Genomic DNA, 21,450 nt, shown 5'->3' with positions numbered 1-21,450 from the left:
CCGTTAACGACAACATAGTTGTGTGGGTACCATTGACATTTTATTTAACCTTATAATCATTAATAACAATCTTCAAAAGCAATGTTAATACATATTGATTTACATAGTTCTAGTTCAAACAGTAACAATCTTATAAGATTGTTACTGTTAAAAGAATTTAAAAAATTTGGTTTTTCTTTTCCGAATTTGTTTGGATCTTCTACCCCACCGATTTTCATGATTGAGGTCTCAAATTGAAGGTATGCACGTACAGATTTGCCATCAAGCATCGGCATATATTTATCTTAAATCCCACTCGGCTTATACGTAAACGAAATTTGCTCCCCATGTATTTCATATGGGAGTTAAATTTGGTATTTCTTTGCCGAGTTCGTTTGGCTCTTCTACCCGACCGATTTTCATGATTGGGGTCTCAAATTGAAGGTATGCACACACAGATTTGCCATCAAGCATCGGCATATATTTATCTATAATCCCGCTCGGCTAATACGTAAACAAAGTTTGCTCCCCATGCATTTCTTATGGGAGTTAAATTTAGTTTAATTAATTCAAGCATTGGAATATATTTACCTACTGTATTACTCAAACCAAAAAACATAATTTGATTCATTTTCTTATGGGAGTTAAATTTGGTTTCATTTTTCCGAGTTCGTTTGGCTCTTCCACCAGACCGATTTTCATGATCGAGGTCTCAAATTGAAGGTATGCACGCACAAATTTGCCATCAAGCATTGGCATATATTTACCTACTGTATTACTCAACCAAAAAACATAATTTGATTTATTTTTAAATTCTTACTATAATTTAAGATGTATTTCACATTTTTAAGCAAACCAACATAAAAAGTATTCTAATGAGGGTTTTCTATGAAAAAAAAAACAATAGCTCCAGTATTGTTTATGTTTTTTTATATGTTTTAGACTCAAAATAATCAGTAAATTATAGGCTTTAATTTGAGCTATTAATCGTTTGAATTAGTTAAGCTAATATATAATATACACGCTATATACGGTATATATACGGTATATTGTATTACGCAATCGAAAATAATAAATTTGATTATTTTTCGAATTATAATTATTTTAACGCTGCGGAGTAGTATCATCTAGTTATAATTATTTTACATTTTGACAACATCTTCAGTCTAACCGTAAACGGGAAGAAATATTTTCCACCTAAAATTTTTGTTATAGTTTTACTAAGGAATGCCACTATAAAAAAGATTCAACCAAGTAACAACCAGAAAACTTATAATAACATAGGAATTTATTACAATGGGAATTTTACAAAAAAGAGTTGAGTACTTTCAGAATTCAACAATTAATTTTTTACATTAAAAAAATTTGGAATCCTAGCTCCATATTCAAATTCCCTTGCTGACCGCCATTTCTTTCTAGTTCGTCTCAGACACATACACACACAACCAGAAAACTCAGTTACAACTAGAAGCTGTTTAATTTACTTAAATACTGTTATAAAAATATTTTACAGTAGCTTTCAAACTACACTAAAATACAAATTCTTTTGTTCCAGGATTTCTTTTGCTCAATAATGTCAATTAAAACTCTGGAACAAATTTTGTAGAAAATCTTAAATATTATAACTCTTTTGTTTTGAACTGTAATTTTTTATTCCAATGCAAAATTGGACCATCTTGGATGATTCGTATCCAAGCACTATTTAGAATTTCAAAACTTAGGATAGTTTCATGTGTGTTTAAACCTCATTAAAACTCCTAGAACATTTTTAATTGTCTTCTTTAACAGTAAATGTTTTGTATTAATAAAACTGAAATGTTAACTTCTCAAAGCAAATTCCTATAACCGTCCCACGCAACTATGTTATCCAAATATTATGAATGCGCTAACATGGACGCAAACACCAACCCTTTTTACACTTTTTTGGAAGAGGCTGGTGATCTGCCCTTGCCGTAGAGTGTGTACAAGCTCCCGCGCTGCGTGGTGGGGGGAGACGAGTTCTACGCAGTTGATGAAGCGGTACAGTTTCTGAAAAAAAATTACAAGATAAAACATGTCATGTATAAAAGTTCAAAATATGTACAGTAAATAAACAGCTAAACTCTGGAAAATGGTTCTACAGGAAAGAATGGAAATTTTCCTAAAAATTATGAACTTCAAAATACGAACCCTTGTCCTTTTTGGTTAAGTGTGTTTAGGAGAGGATTAGCTATTTTGAATGTAGTCTTTTAATTTTTTTGTGTTAACACTTTTGGTTGGGAACATTCCTCCAAAAAAAGTACTTCCCCCTTGCCTAAAGTCAACTTTTTGTAATTTTCTGGACGCTGTAAATATAACATAGTATATGTATTACATTTATCAAAGATCCATCCTTAACAGATGAGAAAAACAAAACACTTTAATATATTAAGTACCCTACCTACCGTAATAGTACAATTTGGACATGGAAAATAATAAATCATTTGCTATTTAAATTAATAAAAAGCTGGTAGGGCCTACTCCAGCCCCATCTTCAAACTCTCTAAGGGTCCTCCACTTAATAGATATCCTCGATCCTTAATAGATATTTCAGCAAAAAATTAATGAGAACATAAAGATTATATGACTTGTAGAACATATCAGTATAAACGCTATACATTTTTGGAGTGCTACTTTGGTATTTATTAAACTGTATTATGTTGTGGAATTTTTTTTAAATTTTGGCTTCTAGATTGTATTCAAGATTTTTCTCTATCAATTTGGTTTTGTCTTTGCTAAGTGTAACTTTTGTTAAATTACTTCTTATGAACCTCTTGTTGAGTTGATTTACACAATTGTTGAGCTAGAAGATGGTTAATTTTATGTTTTTGGGAGATAATTTTTGGTTTTATTTCTTTACCTTTTTTTAATTTTGTTCAACGAGTTAACTGAATTTAACTTTATCCAACAGCTCAACAGTAAAAAACATATACTTAAAACTGAGTAACCTGTAAGAAAGCCAAAATAATAAATGCCAAACTTAATAAATCCTTCATAAACACCGAAGAATCCATAGAAAAAGTAAAACCAGACGACAGAGAGAAAATAAAAAAAAACCTTTGTCTTCTTTACGAGTCTTTATTATATGGACGATGTAAATTGGACTTATAAACTTAGTCCATTTAACTGTAATTAACAACATAGTTAAATCCCAAACTATGTTGGATACTTAATTTTTTATCAGTAAGATTTAAAAGTAATCTTATATTGATTATTTATAAATCAATATAAGTGTATGAAATTTGCTGGTGTCAAAATCTAGATTTTGATCTAGATTTATTATATTACCTGGCTGAAAAACATGATATTTCTACTCCTCCAGATGGTCCCCTTGGGCTTATGTCTCAGAATAGGCAGGGTGTAGCGGTAGAATAAATGTTCAATGAGCAGTATAAGGCACCCCACTACCATACCCATCCCTAGGAGCAGGAACACACCTACAAAACAACAAATGTTACAATCGTGTCAATTTTAACTGATTTCTTCTGTGTAGCATCCTTGCAGTCTTTCATGGAAGAATTCATAGGTATGAAGAATTGCAAAACATATTTTGAAAGTATCTAGACATCTTCACTACAAAATGTAAGTAGGCTACCTTTGTTGCAAAAGTGCCATCTAGCAGTGAGGTTGATAATCTTTTTGTTTGTAACAATAAAAAAGTTCCAGTTATTGAGTTGCTAGAATTCTTTACCATCTAGAGTATAATGACCTCTACCCACCACAATTTCATTTTTTCATCTCTTATTTTATAGAAAATCTGTGCTAAGGAGAAAATGTAAATTAGGTACACTAAGTATTGATGACACTGCAACATCAACTGCTATTAGCTATTTTTATTTACAAATTAGTATACAAACTAAAAAATTTCCCTTAAAGATAGAACCATGTTTAAAATACTGTTTCATTCTCTACCTCAATGAATCAGCAGTGTTGTAGTTAACATCAAAGATTCTGTCATTCGAAAGTGTTCAAAATAAAAATGAAATTTTTTCTACGTTTTTAAGAAGATCATTAAGTGTAAGTTTACCCGTGACAGCAGCAACCCCCAATGGCCGAGGTTGAGCCATGTCAGTCGCCAGTTTGAAGCACGGCAAGCCTCCGTACCACTTCTCCTGCAGAATATCCATATAGCCATTGCTGGAATACTTGGCTATCACAGCAGAAATGCTGTCCTGAAATATGTTGAAAGGTTAGGCATTACAGTTTGTCAAACACATTTATAATGGATGGATGAAAGATAAAATAACATCACGATAACAGATATGAAATGTAAAATTTTACTGCAATTTATTTAATGAAAAAAGAGTACCTTTAATACTTACTTTAAGAGGAAAGCCTTTGGTCATGCCTACAGCGTAGGTGTCTTCGTTGATTGCATCACCAATTTTCTGAAGTTTACACCCGTGGTCGGTTGCTCGGTAATAGTCCAAGATTGGGGTGTCCGCTATCAGAATGTCTAATGAACCGTTTCTGGAAAATATTACAATTTATTTTTTCTTTGCGTTGGGTGACAAAAGCAATATGTTAGAATCTGTGTACATATTTGATTTTTGGTAACCAAAGCATTTTTGAAATAGTTCAATAGAATGTTTATCGATATTGTAAAATATATGGAATACTAGCTGTAACCCGCGGGCTTTGCCCCGTTTAACTTCTTAATTTTCAAAATTATCTCGTTCGCATGGCTCAATCACGTCCTGGTTGAAGTTTGTTCGCTACGCTCACTCACCTTTAGGTTGGAGCTCGTTCGCTACGCTCACTCACCTTTAGGTTGGAGCTCGTTCGCTACGCTCACTCACCTTTGGGTTGGAGCTCGTTCGCTGCGCTCACTTGCCTTCAGGTTAGCTCGTTCGCTACGCTAACTCGCCTCCAGGTTGAAGTTCGTTCGCTACGCTCACTCACCTTTTGGTTACAAATTAGCTGTTGTCAGAAATGTAAAAGAAATAATAGTGCCGCACCCTGTTGGTAATCCTTGTAACTTTAAAGCTATTGAACATCATAGAACAGAACCAACTTGTTTAATTGAAACAGCTGTTAATATTCGATAATTCCATTTCTCATAAGGTTAACATGGGAAACTGCAGAGCCACTGGGGCGGAGCCCGAAAGGATTTTTGAAATAAGAATATGCCTATATGTTAATCGGGTATGTGAGCTATCATCATGCCAAATTTCAGCCCAATCCGACCAGTATTTTTCGCGTTCACTTGTCACAAACATACATCCATACATCCATACATCCAAACTTTCTCATTTATAATATTAGTAGGATATTCCGTACTTAATTGTAAACAAACATTGCGACAGAAGTACATAATGTCCTACAGACAGTACATGGCAGCAAAATATAAAACGCACCCTTGTTACAGTGGACCTGCACACCGGTCGTATTCCACATGATAGATTAAAATCAGGTATAAATAAAAAAAAAAATTAAATGATAAAAAAATATAAAAATTAAAAAGCGTAATTTTGAAGAATTTATTTATCAATTTAAGATTAGCTAAACTAATTCCTTAGTAAACAATTACGTTGATTAAAGGCTATAGAGGTGTAAACGGATAAAAACTTGTATGGACTTGTCGGCCATGTGGTTCACACATACTGAGCGTGCCATCAATGTAATGACCAGAAATGGCCCTCTACAACAAGAAAAGGTGGGTTGAATCCAGTTAATGTAATTTCTCGTTTTATGTTATGACCTTCAGTAAATATTTCAAATTTGTTGACTTTATCACAGCTAATATTAATCAATCTGGAACAAATTTAATTTTTGGTGCACTTTTTATTGGTATATACAGGTTATAGCGAATTATTAAATTAAATCATAATCTAAATATCCCCCCCCTAAAAAGTTTTCATTTAATTTCTTGAAGGAAAGTCCTCTAACCAAACCTGAATCTGAAAATGTTGGGAGCCAGATTTACTCTGACAAATAAATGATAAATACGATGCAAAGTCATCTTAGAAACATAATTATAGCTGTTAGAAATTTGCTGGTTACCTTCACTTTATGAAAAGCAGTATTTAAGGCTAGTGCTAGTGAAATTTCATTTTTTTAACTTGCATTTTTCAGTATTATTTATTTTTGATGGTGATTGAAAAAATCTGTGGTTTTAACTAGTTTATCCATTATAAAGCTATAAATTATCAACACAATACAAGCCAAGGAACCTTTTATTAGTATTATTTTATTTAAAGGGTGTATCACACTTTTGTGTAATAGAGTTTTAACTTTAAAACATAAATTTTCAAGAAAGAAAACAAACCGTGGAGATATAGTGGTTAGTCATCAATAAAACTGAATCTTTAACATTTCATCACTGGTGTTATGTTTAGCTCAAGATATATCCATACACACAAAACTCTTACAACTATTCTTTTATAATCAAGGGAACACCAAAACAAAAACTTGTATCAAATCCTCTAACAATTTTTTTTCAAAACAATACGTTCCCCTGTATAACAACTAGAAAGTAAGTAAACATTGACGGTATAAGTAGAGTGGTATTTTTGGTACATACTTGAGGTGCTGCACTCCCGTGGCAACATCTTTGACAGAATACCTCTGCATATGTTCCCACAACACCTGATTAGCTCTGTGTACGTAGTAGTCCGCAGCAGATGCTCTCGGAGTGCCTACTCTCTGCGAGAGAAGCTGTAACACAGGATTAAAGTACTTTCACTTGGATGATAAATGGGTTTCAGAGTTGTTAGAAGACTGCTGTCGAGAGGGTTGAGTATTGTTGGGTGTGTTGCTAGCCTAGTGGTTAGCGTCTCAGACTTTGGTGTGGGAGGGATGGATTCGATTCCCGGCACACCCTCGAAGCGTATGGGTTTGGTCTTTCCCAAAAAACGTTTGAATATTACTCTCTTTAATCTCGTCAAAAAGATTCCAACAGCGTTGACAAGAAAAAAACAATAGCAACAAATAAGTTATTTTTTTACACTGAAATCATAGTTGAATGTAAGTACATCACTAGATTCAGTAGCTTTTAAATTTTCATTATTGCAAGTAAATGAAAAATCAAACAGCTAACTTATAATAACCTATACTATCATCAGTGATTTTATAAGTTGTGCTCAAACTAGAACGGCATGCCTGCTCTAAGCAAAGGGATCATGTAGTTGTTATACTAAGTTAATATAATTAAGTAAATATTTTAGTACCGTACAAAGTGACGGATTTGAGATTTTTTCATAAGAAAATGGCTCGTTAACACCAAATAATTAATGCAAAATTTTAAGGTTAAATAAAAATGCAAGTCCTTGGACTGAGAATGAGTTTCATAAACGTGAGGCATAACGGAGATTACAACTTGAGGGGGTCATATTTTTACCAGCCCATGACCTGCAAAAAATCCATCAACTATAAATTTGTTCTATCCCTTCATTCCTTTCCCCAAGATCGGATATTTTATTTCATAGGTGAAAACTACTCTAATTTTAAACAACGTCAAACGTCTACTCACACTCCGGTCGTGGTAGTCCCCGACGGCGTTGTGGAAGAAGAGTCCAGCGATGAGGGCAGCAATGTTGGCAGTGTAAGAGGCCACAAAGATGACAGAGAATCCTCCCCAAACGTTGATGAGGAACTTGTTGGGCCATGACTTGGGAGCTTTGAAGGCCACGAGATGTCCACACAGCAGACCCCAGCAAACCCACAGGGCGGACGACATGCTGAGGAGAGAAGAAGATGAACCAGGAGTACGGTGGAATTGAATGTACCGGTAAGGATTAAACTATAGACACACGCATCTTGTAACTTTGAATATTAATAGAAGCAGACATCTAATTGTCATGATAAAGTTGTAGAAAGTTTTTGAATTAAAATTGACATTGAGAAATTGAGCCACAACCCTCAACAGATGCATGTGTTAGTGACTTAATTAAATAAATTTTACCTGTTAACCTGTAATGGCTTACTATAGCTCAAAATATTTACTAAATGATGGATCCTCCTGATGCTTTGTCTACCTGGTACTGGCCCAGGCCTTTAACCATTGGCCAGTCTCCAGGTAGAGGGTGGGTCAGGATACAGAATCCATCATGCAGACTATAGTACACTGCAAAATGTATAGTTTTCAACATTGCTCATCATTTTATTATTGTAACTAAAACTCTAAGGCTTTCCTTGGTTGAAGATATTTGTGCTAGGATAACTGGTGTCTTTTTAGTTTTAAACTATGGCTTCCCAGAATTCTAGACCCTGACAGCATTTCTTACCTGCCAATCTGGCATGGTGTTCTATAAGAGTATAAGTTAATGTTTATGATTAATGCTAAGTTAAATTCTTTAGGGATGAATAGTTGGTATTACAAAAGTTACATCCTTATTATACAAAGCTATTTTTTATTAAATAAATTCTGCTACAGTAATAAGTAAACAAAAACAAAAGTGGCAGTTTTCCATTACAAAAATAATTAAATAATCTGAAACTATTCATTAGCGAACTTACCAGTTAAAAAGAGCTTAGCTTAAAACAGTAACAACCTGGTCATAGTTTATAAATACTTGAATGATGGCATAAAATAACAAGTGGAAATTTCAATGCATTCTAAAACCTAAATACAATGACTAAGCAAACCTGAAATTCTTGCTGCGCTGGCGACCCCAGGGGTTGAGGCCGAAGGGGCTGAGCCACTCGTAGATAGCAACGGCAACCGCGGTGACGTTGAGGGATGTGAAGATGGCAATCCATAGCTCGGGAGAGAATGGAAGTAGGAATGCCAACAGAGGAATATCTGTGCGCTGCCGGGGTGCTGCGAGGAACGACACACCACTGAAGAAGTAGGGCACTGAGAAGTCTATTACTTGGGACCTAGAGCAGGTCATTCACGATCAAAACCTTGCAAGTAATAGATTTTACTTAGTGAGATATCATCCCTCAGACACATTGTTAAAGATAATCCCCCGCCGTATAGTCTTCCCCAGCACTTTAAAAGTAAACCAGTTATAGTTTTACGTAAGTAAGTATAGGAACTCTACACTATCCACCCAAGACAACATGATTTTTAGGATCTTTCAGTAAAAGATCAGTGTTTTAATGAACAGCTAGAATAATTTTGTTACCATCAAAAAGTGCAACTCAAGTACCTATACATTGGTGTAAATTGGTAGTTGGGATAGTATAGCTATACTCTGTTTGATGAAACCTGTCTCCTGACCCTTCGTCTATCTGGGGACTGGCCAATGGCACGGATCAGTACCAGGTAGAGGAAAGGTCTGGATACAGGATATATATTACAGACTATAGAATGCTATATGGCTGAATAAGGCAAGTGCACATTAACGCTCTGTGCTTACTAGCGTTTCTTTGTATTTGTTTACTTCAAATCCTCTGCTCCTCCTTCTCCTTCTACTCATCCTCCTCCTACTCCTAAGAAAAACTAAGCTAGGGAAATTTTGTGTTAAATAAACATAAAAGCTTATACAAAATAACCAGTTAAATTTAACTTTTGTAAATAGGTTGTATGTTGTTTGTGCTATAAATTATGAACAAGAGTTTTAAGTATGGAAGCGGTTACCCATACAAGAAAACAATGAAAAAGAAATCTTAAAATCTTGAAAAAAATATTTAAAAAATCTTCTTTAACTAGATATTTACAGCCCAAAGTCATAAGACATGTATGTAGTGTGTGCCTACTGTGAACATAGGTAGAAGGAACAGGGTTAAACAGCTGTAGTTTTGAGCTGTGTAAACAATCAAAGTAATTGTAACTGACTCACTTTTACTACTTGTGGCCATCAAAGTAACCAACCAGGTTTCATTTTTTTTAAAATTTATGATCTAATTGTTCCATAGCTGTGAGTAAGCTACACCAACCATAATGTAAATCTCGACTCCATTACTCATTACACTTTAAAAACTCATTATTAACTCATTATTATTACTCATGATACTCTTGTACTCTTATAAAAGCTTAGTGGTTCAAGTGCTCAAAGAATCGTAAGGTCACCTGTGAAAGTTTAGTAACTTTTTTGGGATTAAAATTTATATCCAAACTAAATTTCTTTGATCATAAAACTGGTAATGAAATGGAACTGTATTTGCCTGACTTGACCCTCCCTTGGATCAATTTAAATAGCAATAGGTTTAAAGAGTAGCCTACCTAGTTTTGCTGCGACAGTGGGGTGGGGGTAGTTGGTAATGAAGTGTGTTTTTAGTAAAATATTAATATGAATAAAGAAATTGTCCTGGTTTGATCAACATATATCCAGAAAGAACAGTTAACTTATTCTCCATAAGAATAACAAAGGAATTTTAAATTTTAATTTTTTTGGATATTCTACGTAACCGATAATCACACAAAATAGTTCTACATACTAAATATTTTTTTTAAGCTCTTTAAAATCATTTAAAGAGAAATTGGGAAACTTTGTGTTTTGAGGGCTAAAATGAAATAAATGAATTTTTCCCCCATAAAACATAAACCATAAAAATCCGTTCCCATGGTCTGATCATGCTGGTTTGATAACGCATTCGAGTTTATCCCACCTTACATCTTCAAGCCAAATTTAATCAAAATCGGATAAAAAAATACTCAAGTCATTGCGTTCACAGACACATACATAAAATTTAAACGAATGGTGTTTTTGGTCTCTAAGGACATCAAAATTAAAAAGTATATCAGTCCCGTGTCCAGGTCTTACCATGCTCCCTACAGTAAATAGGTGTGTAGGAAATTTCACAAAAAAAAAAACTAATAATATTTTGTTTTATTAATGCACTTAGCTCTTTCATACAAAATAAAACAATAACAGTTTGAAATGATTTTGACAAAATATGATAATGATAATTTTTTTATTGTATACTTATCCAGTTTAACTCTTATAAGTGACTAAAATCTATTTTTACGCTAACCTCGATCAAGACAAGTTATTTATCTTTATAAAAAGATCTTCATAAAAGAATATTCAGACTAACAACGGATTAAGAAAATTAAGTTCACACAAACGTCTAATTGTTTAAAAACAAGTTGGATATTGCAAAAGTTTGTAAATACAAAGTTTTCTGATTTTGTTTTAAAAGAAACAGCTGACAAAAGAAACACTTTCTGATTACATTTAAGTTTTCCTAGAATATTTCTTTGGGTGATGCGGATTTCCTTACTGTCTATCTTCTAAACTCGCTTAGAATAAATTGATAAATTTATCTTTGTTCCTTTAACTATACTATTTTTCTATATAAACTCCTGTAAGAGAAATACAGCTTAGTTATAACTGAAAGTGTTAAAGAAACTTTTTTTTAAATAACGAAAACATTAAAAAAAAATTATACCCCCCCCTCTGCAGTAAATCTGCAGACTAAGCAAATTTCAATTTGTCTGGTTGGATTTTTACTCAAATATTTCCATAAACAAGACATATTTATTCCCCACTAGCAGAATACTCGTACTTCGTACGGGGTTTGCGTATAAGTATAAAATACTTATTGCAGCTATACTCATGCTTTGTGTTTGCAATGGAAGAGGACACGGTTTGAGAAAATTTGGTTCTTTTAATTTACGGAAGCTATAGTATAACACATACCATAGCAATAATGTTCTACCACTACACCTAAAAAATAAAAAAGTAAATTATCGAATATCCGCACAATATCAAAACATTATAAATCAAAAACATAAACTTAACTGTAAACAATTAATCCTACTGTAACAGTTCTCATTGTGCATCACAGCCTTTTGTTGCAGTTTGGTTCAAATTAGCTATGTTGTCATGAATGAAAAATCAAATAATAGTGCTGCACCCTGTCGGTGAACCTTATAACTTTTAATAATATTGAATATCATAGAACAAATTAGGTAATTGAATCAGCTGACAAAATCCTTTAATCCCTTTTAAATATGAATACTCATAAGGTTAATATGGGAAACTACAGAGCCACTGGGTCGGAGCCCAAAAGGATTTTTGAGATAAGAATAAGTCTATAAGTTAATTTGGAATGTGAGCTATCATCATACCAAATTTCAGACCAATTTGACCAGTAGTTAAAGTGTGATTGAGCTTCAAACAAACAAACACACAAACCTTCACATTTATAATATTAGTAAGATTTAAATAACAATAGATTTAACGAGTATCTAGGTTTGCTGCTACGTGGAAGGTAAAAAGTGTTTTGTGACCAATGTTAATAGCATAGGATGAAATAAATACATTTACCGAAATTTGTATTGATTTGTTTACTAGAAAAAAATTATTGGTCAACATACATCCATCAGCCAGAAAAATACAACAGTTTTTTCTCCAAGTAGCATGAGAATCTTAAAAATATTTTTTTTTATTTTGGTGGATCTTAATAGCTTTTTTCCTTATGGGAATTCGCTAAAAGGTGACTTAAAAGCCAAGTTGATGCTAATTACATGATGATTTTCCTGTGAGGAAATGTTTGACAGTTAACGTTTCAACTGGATTGGCACTAATCCTTTTGTGATGAATCGCACCTGAAGAGGATTTCATCTCTAAAGAATAAAGCACTTTTTGATACTCTTTGACAGCCTCATTGTAAGAACTATTTTAAAATTTTACATTAATTTAAAGTCTTCTTTGTTCTAACATTTATTTTTATATTTATAGACTATTTTGATAGTTAAGTGTTGATTATACTTTGAATTGTTATTATTTAAAAACGAATTCAGTTGTTTAATTAAAAATCCATTAAGAAGTATGTGTTGCACTATAGATTGTTGTGCTGGTGTAAAGATATCTGTTGGTTGAATTTTTTAGGGAATTTACCATGCAGAGAATTGGCTATTACATCAGGTCTCATGGTAAGACCTAGGCCCAGGACCGATTTACTTTTCCTGTTAATGTTCCCGGAGGCCAAAAACACCAATCGTTCAAATTCATATGTATTTGTATCATATTTATATAAATAATTCATATATGCTAACATGTGTCCGTCTAGCACGATATTTGAGTAAAAATAGTCAAATTTTAGTGAAATTCAGTGCAAACGTGTAAACTTATGTTTATTCGAACGAGTTTGCCAATTAGAATGATCAAACTATGGGAACAGGGTTTTATGGGGTAAAAATGGGGTTTCTTATTTTTGGCCCTCAAAACATAGAATTTCGCAATTTCTTTAAAAACTATTTTGAAGAGCTAAAAAGCGAATAATTTAGTACTTTGATCCTCCATATCAGCACAAACGGCAAATTAATAGTGAAAACCATCTCTAGATCTAATAAGATGGCTAAAAGATTTTAAACGTTTAAATCATTATAGGTCTGATAACTTTTAAAAATGTTCCAGAGATCAGACCGATTGTATACTGACCAATTAGTCCGAGAGTAATCGGATATCTATTGGTGTGTCAAAGTCATTGGATACAGAGCTATGAGAATTAAGCGTGTACCTATCAGTTAAACAAATAGGAGTTATGAGAATTATATTTAGCTACATCGGCATCATAAGAATCCAAGCGTTGTGATTTACAGTAACTTCCATTGCTGTTTTCAGAATCAGAGCTATTAAGATTTAAATGTGCGTGCATTTATTGGAGTAATGGGAATCGGAGCTATTGTGGTAAGAAGTGTGCATCAGTTATAAGAATATGAGTCTTGAGAATGATGAGTAGCTACATCAGAATAATAAGAATACTGTAAAAGCTTTGAGAATTAATTATGCATCGGAGTTATAAGAATGGGAGCTATGAGAATTGAGCGTGCATCAGCTACAAGAATAGGATTAATGATAATTATGAGTAGCTGCCTCAAAATAAAAATAATCTAAGCTTTGAGATTTAATGGTCTATTGGAGTTAAAAGAATCGGACCTATGAGAATCAAGTCACAAGTGTGCACGAGTTAAAAGAATCGGAGTCCTGAGAATTATGTGTAGCCTTATCGGAACAATGAGGATCCAAGTTTTGAGAATTAAATATGCATCAGAGTTGTAAGAATCGTAGCTATGAGGATTTAGCTTGTATGAGTTACACAAATCGGAGTATTGAGAATTATGTGTAGCTGCATCGGAACAATGAGGATCCAAGCTTTGAGAATTAAATATGCATCAGTGTTGTAAGAATCGGAGCTATATGAGAATTAAGCTTGTATCAGTTATACAAATCGGATTGATGAGAATTATGTGTAGCTACATCGGAACAATGAGAATTCAAGATTTGAGAATGAAATATGCATCGGAGTTGTAAGAATCGGAGCTATGAGGCGTGTATCAGTTAAAGGAGTCTGATTGATGAGAATAATGTTTAGCTATATCGGAGTAAGAATCCAAGATTCGAGAATTAAATGTGTAGGAGTTATGAGAATCGGAGCTATGACACCCCGGCACTGTGCATACCTCGGGCTACTAACGCTGAGGGCTGAGAATGACATGTGGGCCGCCCCCGAGACTAGGTCGCCGACGATGCCGTTCCACTTGACCTCACCATCACTCTGGACCACCCTCGACCCGTAGGCCTCGTCCGCCACGATGTACAGGTGGAAGTCAAACTCCAGCTCTTGGGCGACGTTCTCCAGAAGGTCCATGCTCAGCCCGTAGCAGCAGTTGGTCCTGTACTTGTACCTGGAAAAGAGGAAAGTCAGTAGATTTTTTGTTTGAAACGCTATGCAGCTGTGGTTGATTATTGGGATGACTTCCATTATTATAGGAAAGATATAATTCACGGTAGGCTATTGACTAAAGAAATAACTTGTTTTTGGAAGAAAAGGCTAAACACATGGAATCTCCCTACATTTTACAGCTGTAGTGGGTGTCCATGATTAATTAAACTTTTATAATTTATTCCGGCAAAGAAACAGCTGATAGAGTCAGAAAAAACCATGCAAGCATTTCCATCTCCTAAAAAGCACGCAACGCCACAGTCCCGGCCAACTGAAACAGATGTATACGGTTCTAATGTATAATGAAGCATCTGTGCAATGTTTAAGTTTAGAGGTTTGATATCCATTCATATATAAATCCAAAAAATACCCATGAACTTTTGAGAAAACTACAAGTCACACCCCTATATCAACCATATACTTAAAATGTTTCTTTATGACGAGAAACCTTGGTCGTAATTCCTTTCCAAAGGGAACTTTCCATATACCTAATGTTAAAAATACCTTAGCTGTACTTATTTGTATGTTATTCTTTCGATTTATTACCTTACTAGCAGAGTACACGTTCTTCGTACGGGGTTGGCGTATAATAAAAATGGTTATTGCAGTTACACTCTAGCTTTGCATTTGCAATAGGGGAGGACAAGGCTTGAGAGAATTTGGTTCTTTATATTTACGGTATGCTATAGTATTACAGATATAGTATAGTATATACAGTATAGTGTTACACATTTACCATAACCATTCTGTTCTACCTTTGCACCTAAAATATAAAAAAGTAAATGATCATACATTCCTACATAATATGACAACGTCATATAGTAATTTAAAAAGATAGTTTGGCATTTGAAACAAACAAATACTGATCAATTGTCTTTACAGCCTTCGTAATAATCTAGACAGAATGCTATTTCCTACAGCAATAAAGAAAAGTGTTACAGTTTTATCCTCAAGACTCTAGGCAGATGATTTGTTGAGGCAATGGACCAGATCTGTGCCTCATTTGTTATAAGGCTCAATTTTTCCTTTCATTTACTTCATTGGTGCCAATATTTTACGGTAAAGGATAAAGTCTTCAAAGAAAACTGTGTGAAAAACAATGTAAGAAAGACTTGAGTTATTAATAGTTTGGTCGTTCATTGTTTAATGTATAACCTAAAATACTATGTACTATAGTCCCGTGTTTTACAAATATCTACAAGTAACTACATTTTGTGCCTTCGTATATCGCAAATACTTAGACTGACGGTGAGTATTTACAAGTTAAAACAAATTAGGATAGACTAAATTAAGGTCAGGCTATTTTAATTATAAGGTAGAAAACAAAGTGCCTTATGACTAAGAACAAGACTTAGTGTCAATTTTACTGAATCTTTACTCGAATAAGTTTTAATTTTATACTTTGTATAAAAGTAAGTAAAAAAATAAGCATCGGAAGTGTACACAACGTTTACATTTTCAATGAAAGTTTAAATATTACGCCCGAAGTTAGCCACAACAAATTATTTAAATATAATGCTTGGTCATTACTACATACATTAACGTATATTCAAGAACGATGCAAATAATGTCAGTACTGCATAAAAGAATATTGACTTTTCGTTCAAGTGAGTTATAATGTTGACAGCTCATACTTTTATTACAAAACCCTTATCCTTTTATGGTTTTAGGTTACAAGTATTTGCATTCCTCTACATTCTTCCAACGATATACAGTTGTCTGATATTCTTAGTAAAAATATTTTCCGATGGCGAATGAAAATACTATTGATTTATGTTTATTTAACAAAAAATACACCCAAATGCAAGGTGTAGGAGATTGTGGTAATGTATATTAACAATGCACTTTTAGAGAAAATGTAGTGTATACTAGGAGTTTTAACGATGCTATATATATCATAACATTCCGTTTACTTTTGGTTTTAGGACATTTCTTAAATTTTTAAGGTTTTAATTGCTTTGAAACATTTATTGATACTAAAGTTTATTTTTTTAGACAATTTCATATACAACACTATTGGACCTAATCAAACTTTTTTGTAATTTTAAAATTCTGTGCACCTTTACAAAATACATGTTTATAAATTTTAAACAGGGAGTGGGAAAATTACATTTAAAATACGACCCACACAAGAAATTTCTAATTTGAAAAATTACAACTTCCGAACGACTCTCAAAATTGAAAAATTTTAAAATGCTATGGATTTGAAACATGCTTTGCCTTCATCTTGTATTGATTATCAATAAAATCGATAATCTGTATATAGTATTTTGCCTGGAGAAAGGAGGCTATGGTGGTCCCTTTATGTAGCAATATTCTAGATGAAATTCTTGATAAAGGCTATGAAACAAACGTGCTGTAGTTATTACATGCCACGGTGTTTGGAATAATTCTTATTCTTAGACAGCTGAATCTTGCATGCGGCATTGCTAGTAAATGTAGCAAAGTAACTCCCCATACTAACTGGGAAACTAATAAAATCAACATAAAGGTAATACAAGTTTGCATTAAAAATACATTTTCACAAGCTTTTAAACATAAAACCGCAGTTAAATAGAAAAAAAAAACAGTAGCAATTGTTAACAATTAAAAATATATTTTTTTAAAGTACGATTGAAATTTAAATAGCTTTACTTAATATTTGTACGTTCCCAGAATGTTGGACCATTTGATCGGACTGCAATAAAAGTAATATCTGCAATAGTTTCGGTTATTCTAAATAACAAAGTCATTGAATTTTAATAAATTTGCAAGATAAAATAAATTAATTCGTTTACAAAAAGCCTACTTCAGTGAAGTGTGTAGGTAAAGTTTAAATTAACAGAGTTTAAAAGTATTGTTTTTGACAGTGTCAGAAAGCTATTTATAACTTAAAGCATGAAAGTATGATAATTTTACAAAATTTTCCGGAGTTAATATAATAACCGGTGTGATATCAGTGTACTGGGGGCGGTTGAGATGTTTTTGCCCCCAGACTTAAATTAAAAACGGCAGCGTGTCCGTACAAGTTTACTTTGGCCCCAGCTGTGAAGTTTTCAACATACTTTGATCGATATCTTGATATTAGATTTATTCTCCATCTTTAGAGGAATTCACGGATATCATTTATGGTTCTTGCTATGAACAATATGTGCACTTTAACTGGGCTTATACTGTGGAATAATTATCTATTATTAACGATTGGACAGAAATAGTGTGATATAGATCGTAATAGCTCTTTGGACCCAAATTAAATTTGAATTAGATTCATCAACTAAATAGGTTGTATAGTAACTACATTTTAACTTTTAATTTGGAGCATCGAGACTGAATACAACATTAAAAGACTACCTATTACTTTTGCCAGTACTCAAAGCCACTGTACATAATAAATTGATTTTTTGATTTGTATTTATTCAACAAAAAGTTGATGGATGCCTTTTAAAGTAAAAGTTTCAACTGTAGGTCTTTTATAAGTTCATGAATAAAAGATAAGTAGATTTAAACATTCATTTTAAACATTTTATCCCATGGACATCTGAATAGTATATGAGTTATAAAGCCTCGCCATCTTGCCACTGACACTAATAAATAGTATTAAGGATAATTTACAAGCTACGAATCAAATGTTATGCTTTGGTGTTCTATTTTTCTTGATTTGATGAATTTAAACTAAGGAGTGAAAAAAAAACTCAGGGTAAAATATACATTAATCTAAACCGTAATATTCAAGTGAATCAACTTACATTTTGAATGGTTTTGAGGTTGGGTATGATTACACAACTAAATACAGACATATTGTAAGTACTAAACGTTTTTACCTAGATTATAGCAATGGTCTATATAGACTACATAGTTGTTTTTTTTTAAATACAAGCTATGTGTGTCACAATTATGTTATATAGTTTTATGCTTTATAGAGAAGAGAAAAAGTTAATATTTTTTAGATATAACAAAGCTACGACACAATATTGTACCAAAGCGCTACACGTTTCACTGGTATGGAAATAGCAGAATAACGTTTATTAGGGCATAAACAGTTGTGACTCTTTATTGAGTCCATGTGTTTCTGATGTCATTTTTTAACATCCGCGACTGTTTGGAAGTACATTTTTGCCGTAACATATTTTCACTCTACCACTTTTGATATGATCTGTGATATTGTTACAAACTGTTTCTCCTCAAAAACTAAAACAAACGAACTTGTCAATAACTAAAACACAAAATATTTTCTGGGGATAAAAATACAAATACTAACCAATTTTATAAAATTTAAAAATTATATTGTAGAATGGCGTATATAGTAAACCTATGAATGCAGCATAAATGAATTTTGTACTGGTAATATTTAGTTGAAGTTGGAATAATGTAAATGTACTTTATATTTACAGTGGTTTTAGAATTGTTTTTGTTTTATATAATGCTAAAAATATCCGTAATCTATTATTACCTTTTTACCTCAAAACGAGTTACCACTATTATGCCTATTTACCACATTAATAAAACGATCTTTGCTAATAGACGAAACAATTTCTGTGTATAATACAATTATTATTAATAACCTAAAACAACGTTGATAAGTAAATGATGTCATTGACTTTATGAAGTGGTAGTAGTATTATCCTTTGTAACATTAAAAGCGGGTAATTAAATGCACTATGATAAAATGTTTTCATAAAAAAAAAACGTTCCAACTTTAATAAGGAGGTTAATAAGGTAATTTAGTGGTATTACAAATTTATATGCGCACACCAATCGAGAAAAATACACTATTTGCTACTTTTCCAAAACAAAACTGATCCCAAATATTAAATTTAAAACTCATGATCAAAATCACGTATAAATAAGAGACCACTTTTTCTTAAACAAATGATTTTAGCTAAAACATTTGACTATTGATACAACTATTGGGACTTCAGTATCCATAGTCAATGCCAAAACTCTGTAAGTCTTATACATTAACCAATATGTTGTTGTGTTAAAGTTGGCCCGGGATCAAAAGGGGATGTTTTCCACAAAATACGATCGATAAATACTGGAGGGCTACAGCTCAGAATGTGTGGACATCAAAATCCCTTTTATTAGAAAATAAATTTTACAATCGACCAAAATATTATCTATAGTTAAAAGGTTTTGTTACTCCAAAGAGCTAAACACTTAAGCGGTTGAATAAAGTTTACAATTTGTCACTCTTCTTTGGCTTTGATGCATATACATATACATATAGCCTACATATACATATGCATATACATATACATACATATACATACATATATATATACATATCCCATATCTAAACTTTCAAACAAGTGTGCAAAAGGTGTATTTGGATGTGTATATTTATAAAATCCATGAAACAAATTAGTCAATCTATGACATATTAATTGGGCTAGTATTTTTTAGTTTCTAACCCTTCAGAGATTAATGTAAACATATCCTTGATTCTGTAATATTTTAATTTACGAAATCCATACTGTAGAGTTTTTAACAAATTACTTAATTTATTTTAAATTGACTTTTCTAGCAAAATTTTGTTATTGAAGATGAGCAGATAGTTCATCAGCTGCGACTATTTTTACCCAAATGCCCAATGATCAAGATCAAGGACGTTTAAGTCCAGCTAAACACAAACCTTTCAGCATTGAACTAGGCCCAGCTATACCCTGATTAGCCTAAAAGTACTAAGACGACGTTATAGAAGATCTCTTTATCTGGTTAATTTTAGCAAAATTTTGAATTCTAGATCTAGGATAACATATACAAGGAACTATGAATCTTTGCTACCTAGAGTCAGCTGTATTGATTCAGCATAAACTGTTCTATAAACTTTGGTCTCCACGTTCGAGAATCAGTAACCTAGAAATCAAATAGTCTGTGCAACCGTTTGTTGCATTGCCGTATACATACGAAATGTCATTCATCCAAGAATAACATATTTTTAATGGAGATTGCAGCGAAAAGTGTTTTAGACAAAGGTTGCACTTTCGAGAAATATATTTTGTTGGAATTTTTTTCAAAACTTCTTCGTCAGAATAATACTACTTCAAAGTCTTTCACATCAAACATGCAAAATATGGCCTAGAAATAGTGGGGTTACTATAAATAAGGTACTTAATATAAGCTATTTAAGTTTTAAGTCGCCACCATTATATAATTCAAAATATTGGTATAACACTTTTTTCAGTTTGAGAACCGACAAATGTTTAGTATAATATGACGTTTTTATGTAATTATACACACATTTTTTATTTAATTAGTCGTGAATCTCTTCCACATTATTGGTAAATTAAATTTTCTTTGACACTTGTAAATATTTTGCTTACGATTCACATGCAAATCTCTATAATGATTACAGTGAATCTTTGCATCATCCTGGCAGAGACGGTGGCGTCGTCCTATAATCCAGTTACTAGGAGGTCACGAATTGTGGATATTTATAGGCTTGCACTGTGGATGCGATGCTCCCTGTTGTGGATTGACGTCCGCACTAGTGAGTACTACGACTGTTGCATTGGTATCCTGATAATTAAACAATTTTTTTAATTACAAGTAAAAATGTGGTTCGGATTCCACAATAAATGTAGGTCTCTTAATTGCCATTGGCAGTATGGGCAAATAATTAACAGATCTATCTAAGGAACATGTCGGTCTTAGTAACAAGACTACAAGATCGCGCCACTCATCCTACACTCATATTTGGGTTAAAATACGCACATAGTGGCTTCCCGTTCTAAAATAATTGATTGGTAATTGTTGTTTTAAAAAATTTTAGGTTCTCTACTACCTTAATCCAGAAGATGACCAGGAATTTGGTGTTTTGTGTGATTACGATTTATATCCTTAGGGTTTCTAAACTAAGCTACATAATAAGAGCAATTATCGATTGTAGTTACCTATTCGTAAAATCAGAGA

At 32.8% G+C, this 21,450-nt stretch overlaps 1 protein-coding gene across 1 annotated transcript in view; it reads right to left on the bottom strand.

Annotated features, from left to right (window-relative positions):
• Positions 1-21,450, bottom strand: part of LOC128995527 (uncharacterized) — a 144,818-nt gene that overhangs the window by 7,991 nt on the left and 115,377 nt on the right. The window contains exons 9-16 of the mRNA XM_054420546.1: positions 14,297-14,521; positions 8,584-8,817; positions 7,469-7,676; positions 6,521-6,654; positions 4,320-4,467; positions 4,025-4,169; positions 3,286-3,434; positions 1,888-2,007 (exon numbers count right to left, since the gene is read on the bottom strand). Of these exons, the coding sequence (XP_054276521.1) occupies positions 1,888-2,007; positions 3,286-3,434; positions 4,025-4,169; positions 4,320-4,467; positions 6,521-6,654; positions 7,469-7,676; positions 8,584-8,817; positions 14,297-14,521 (1,363 nt within the window). The remainder of the gene's footprint in view (positions 1-1,887; positions 2,008-3,285; positions 3,435-4,024; positions 4,170-4,319; positions 4,468-6,520; positions 6,655-7,468; positions 7,677-8,583; positions 8,818-14,296; positions 14,522-21,450) is intronic.

Source organism: Macrosteles quadrilineatus, unplaced genomic scaffold, assembly GCF_028750875.1.
Source record: "Macrosteles quadrilineatus isolate MER2022 unplaced genomic scaffold, UCM_ALF_1.0 Scaffold_5__1_contigs__length_97177068, whole genome shotgun sequence".
NCBI classification, from domain to species: Eukaryota; Metazoa; Arthropoda; class Insecta; order Hemiptera; family Cicadellidae; genus Macrosteles; species Macrosteles quadrilineatus.
The sequence above is the reverse complement of the archived record's forward strand: the minus strand, read 5'-3'. Positions and strand labels throughout refer to the sequence as shown.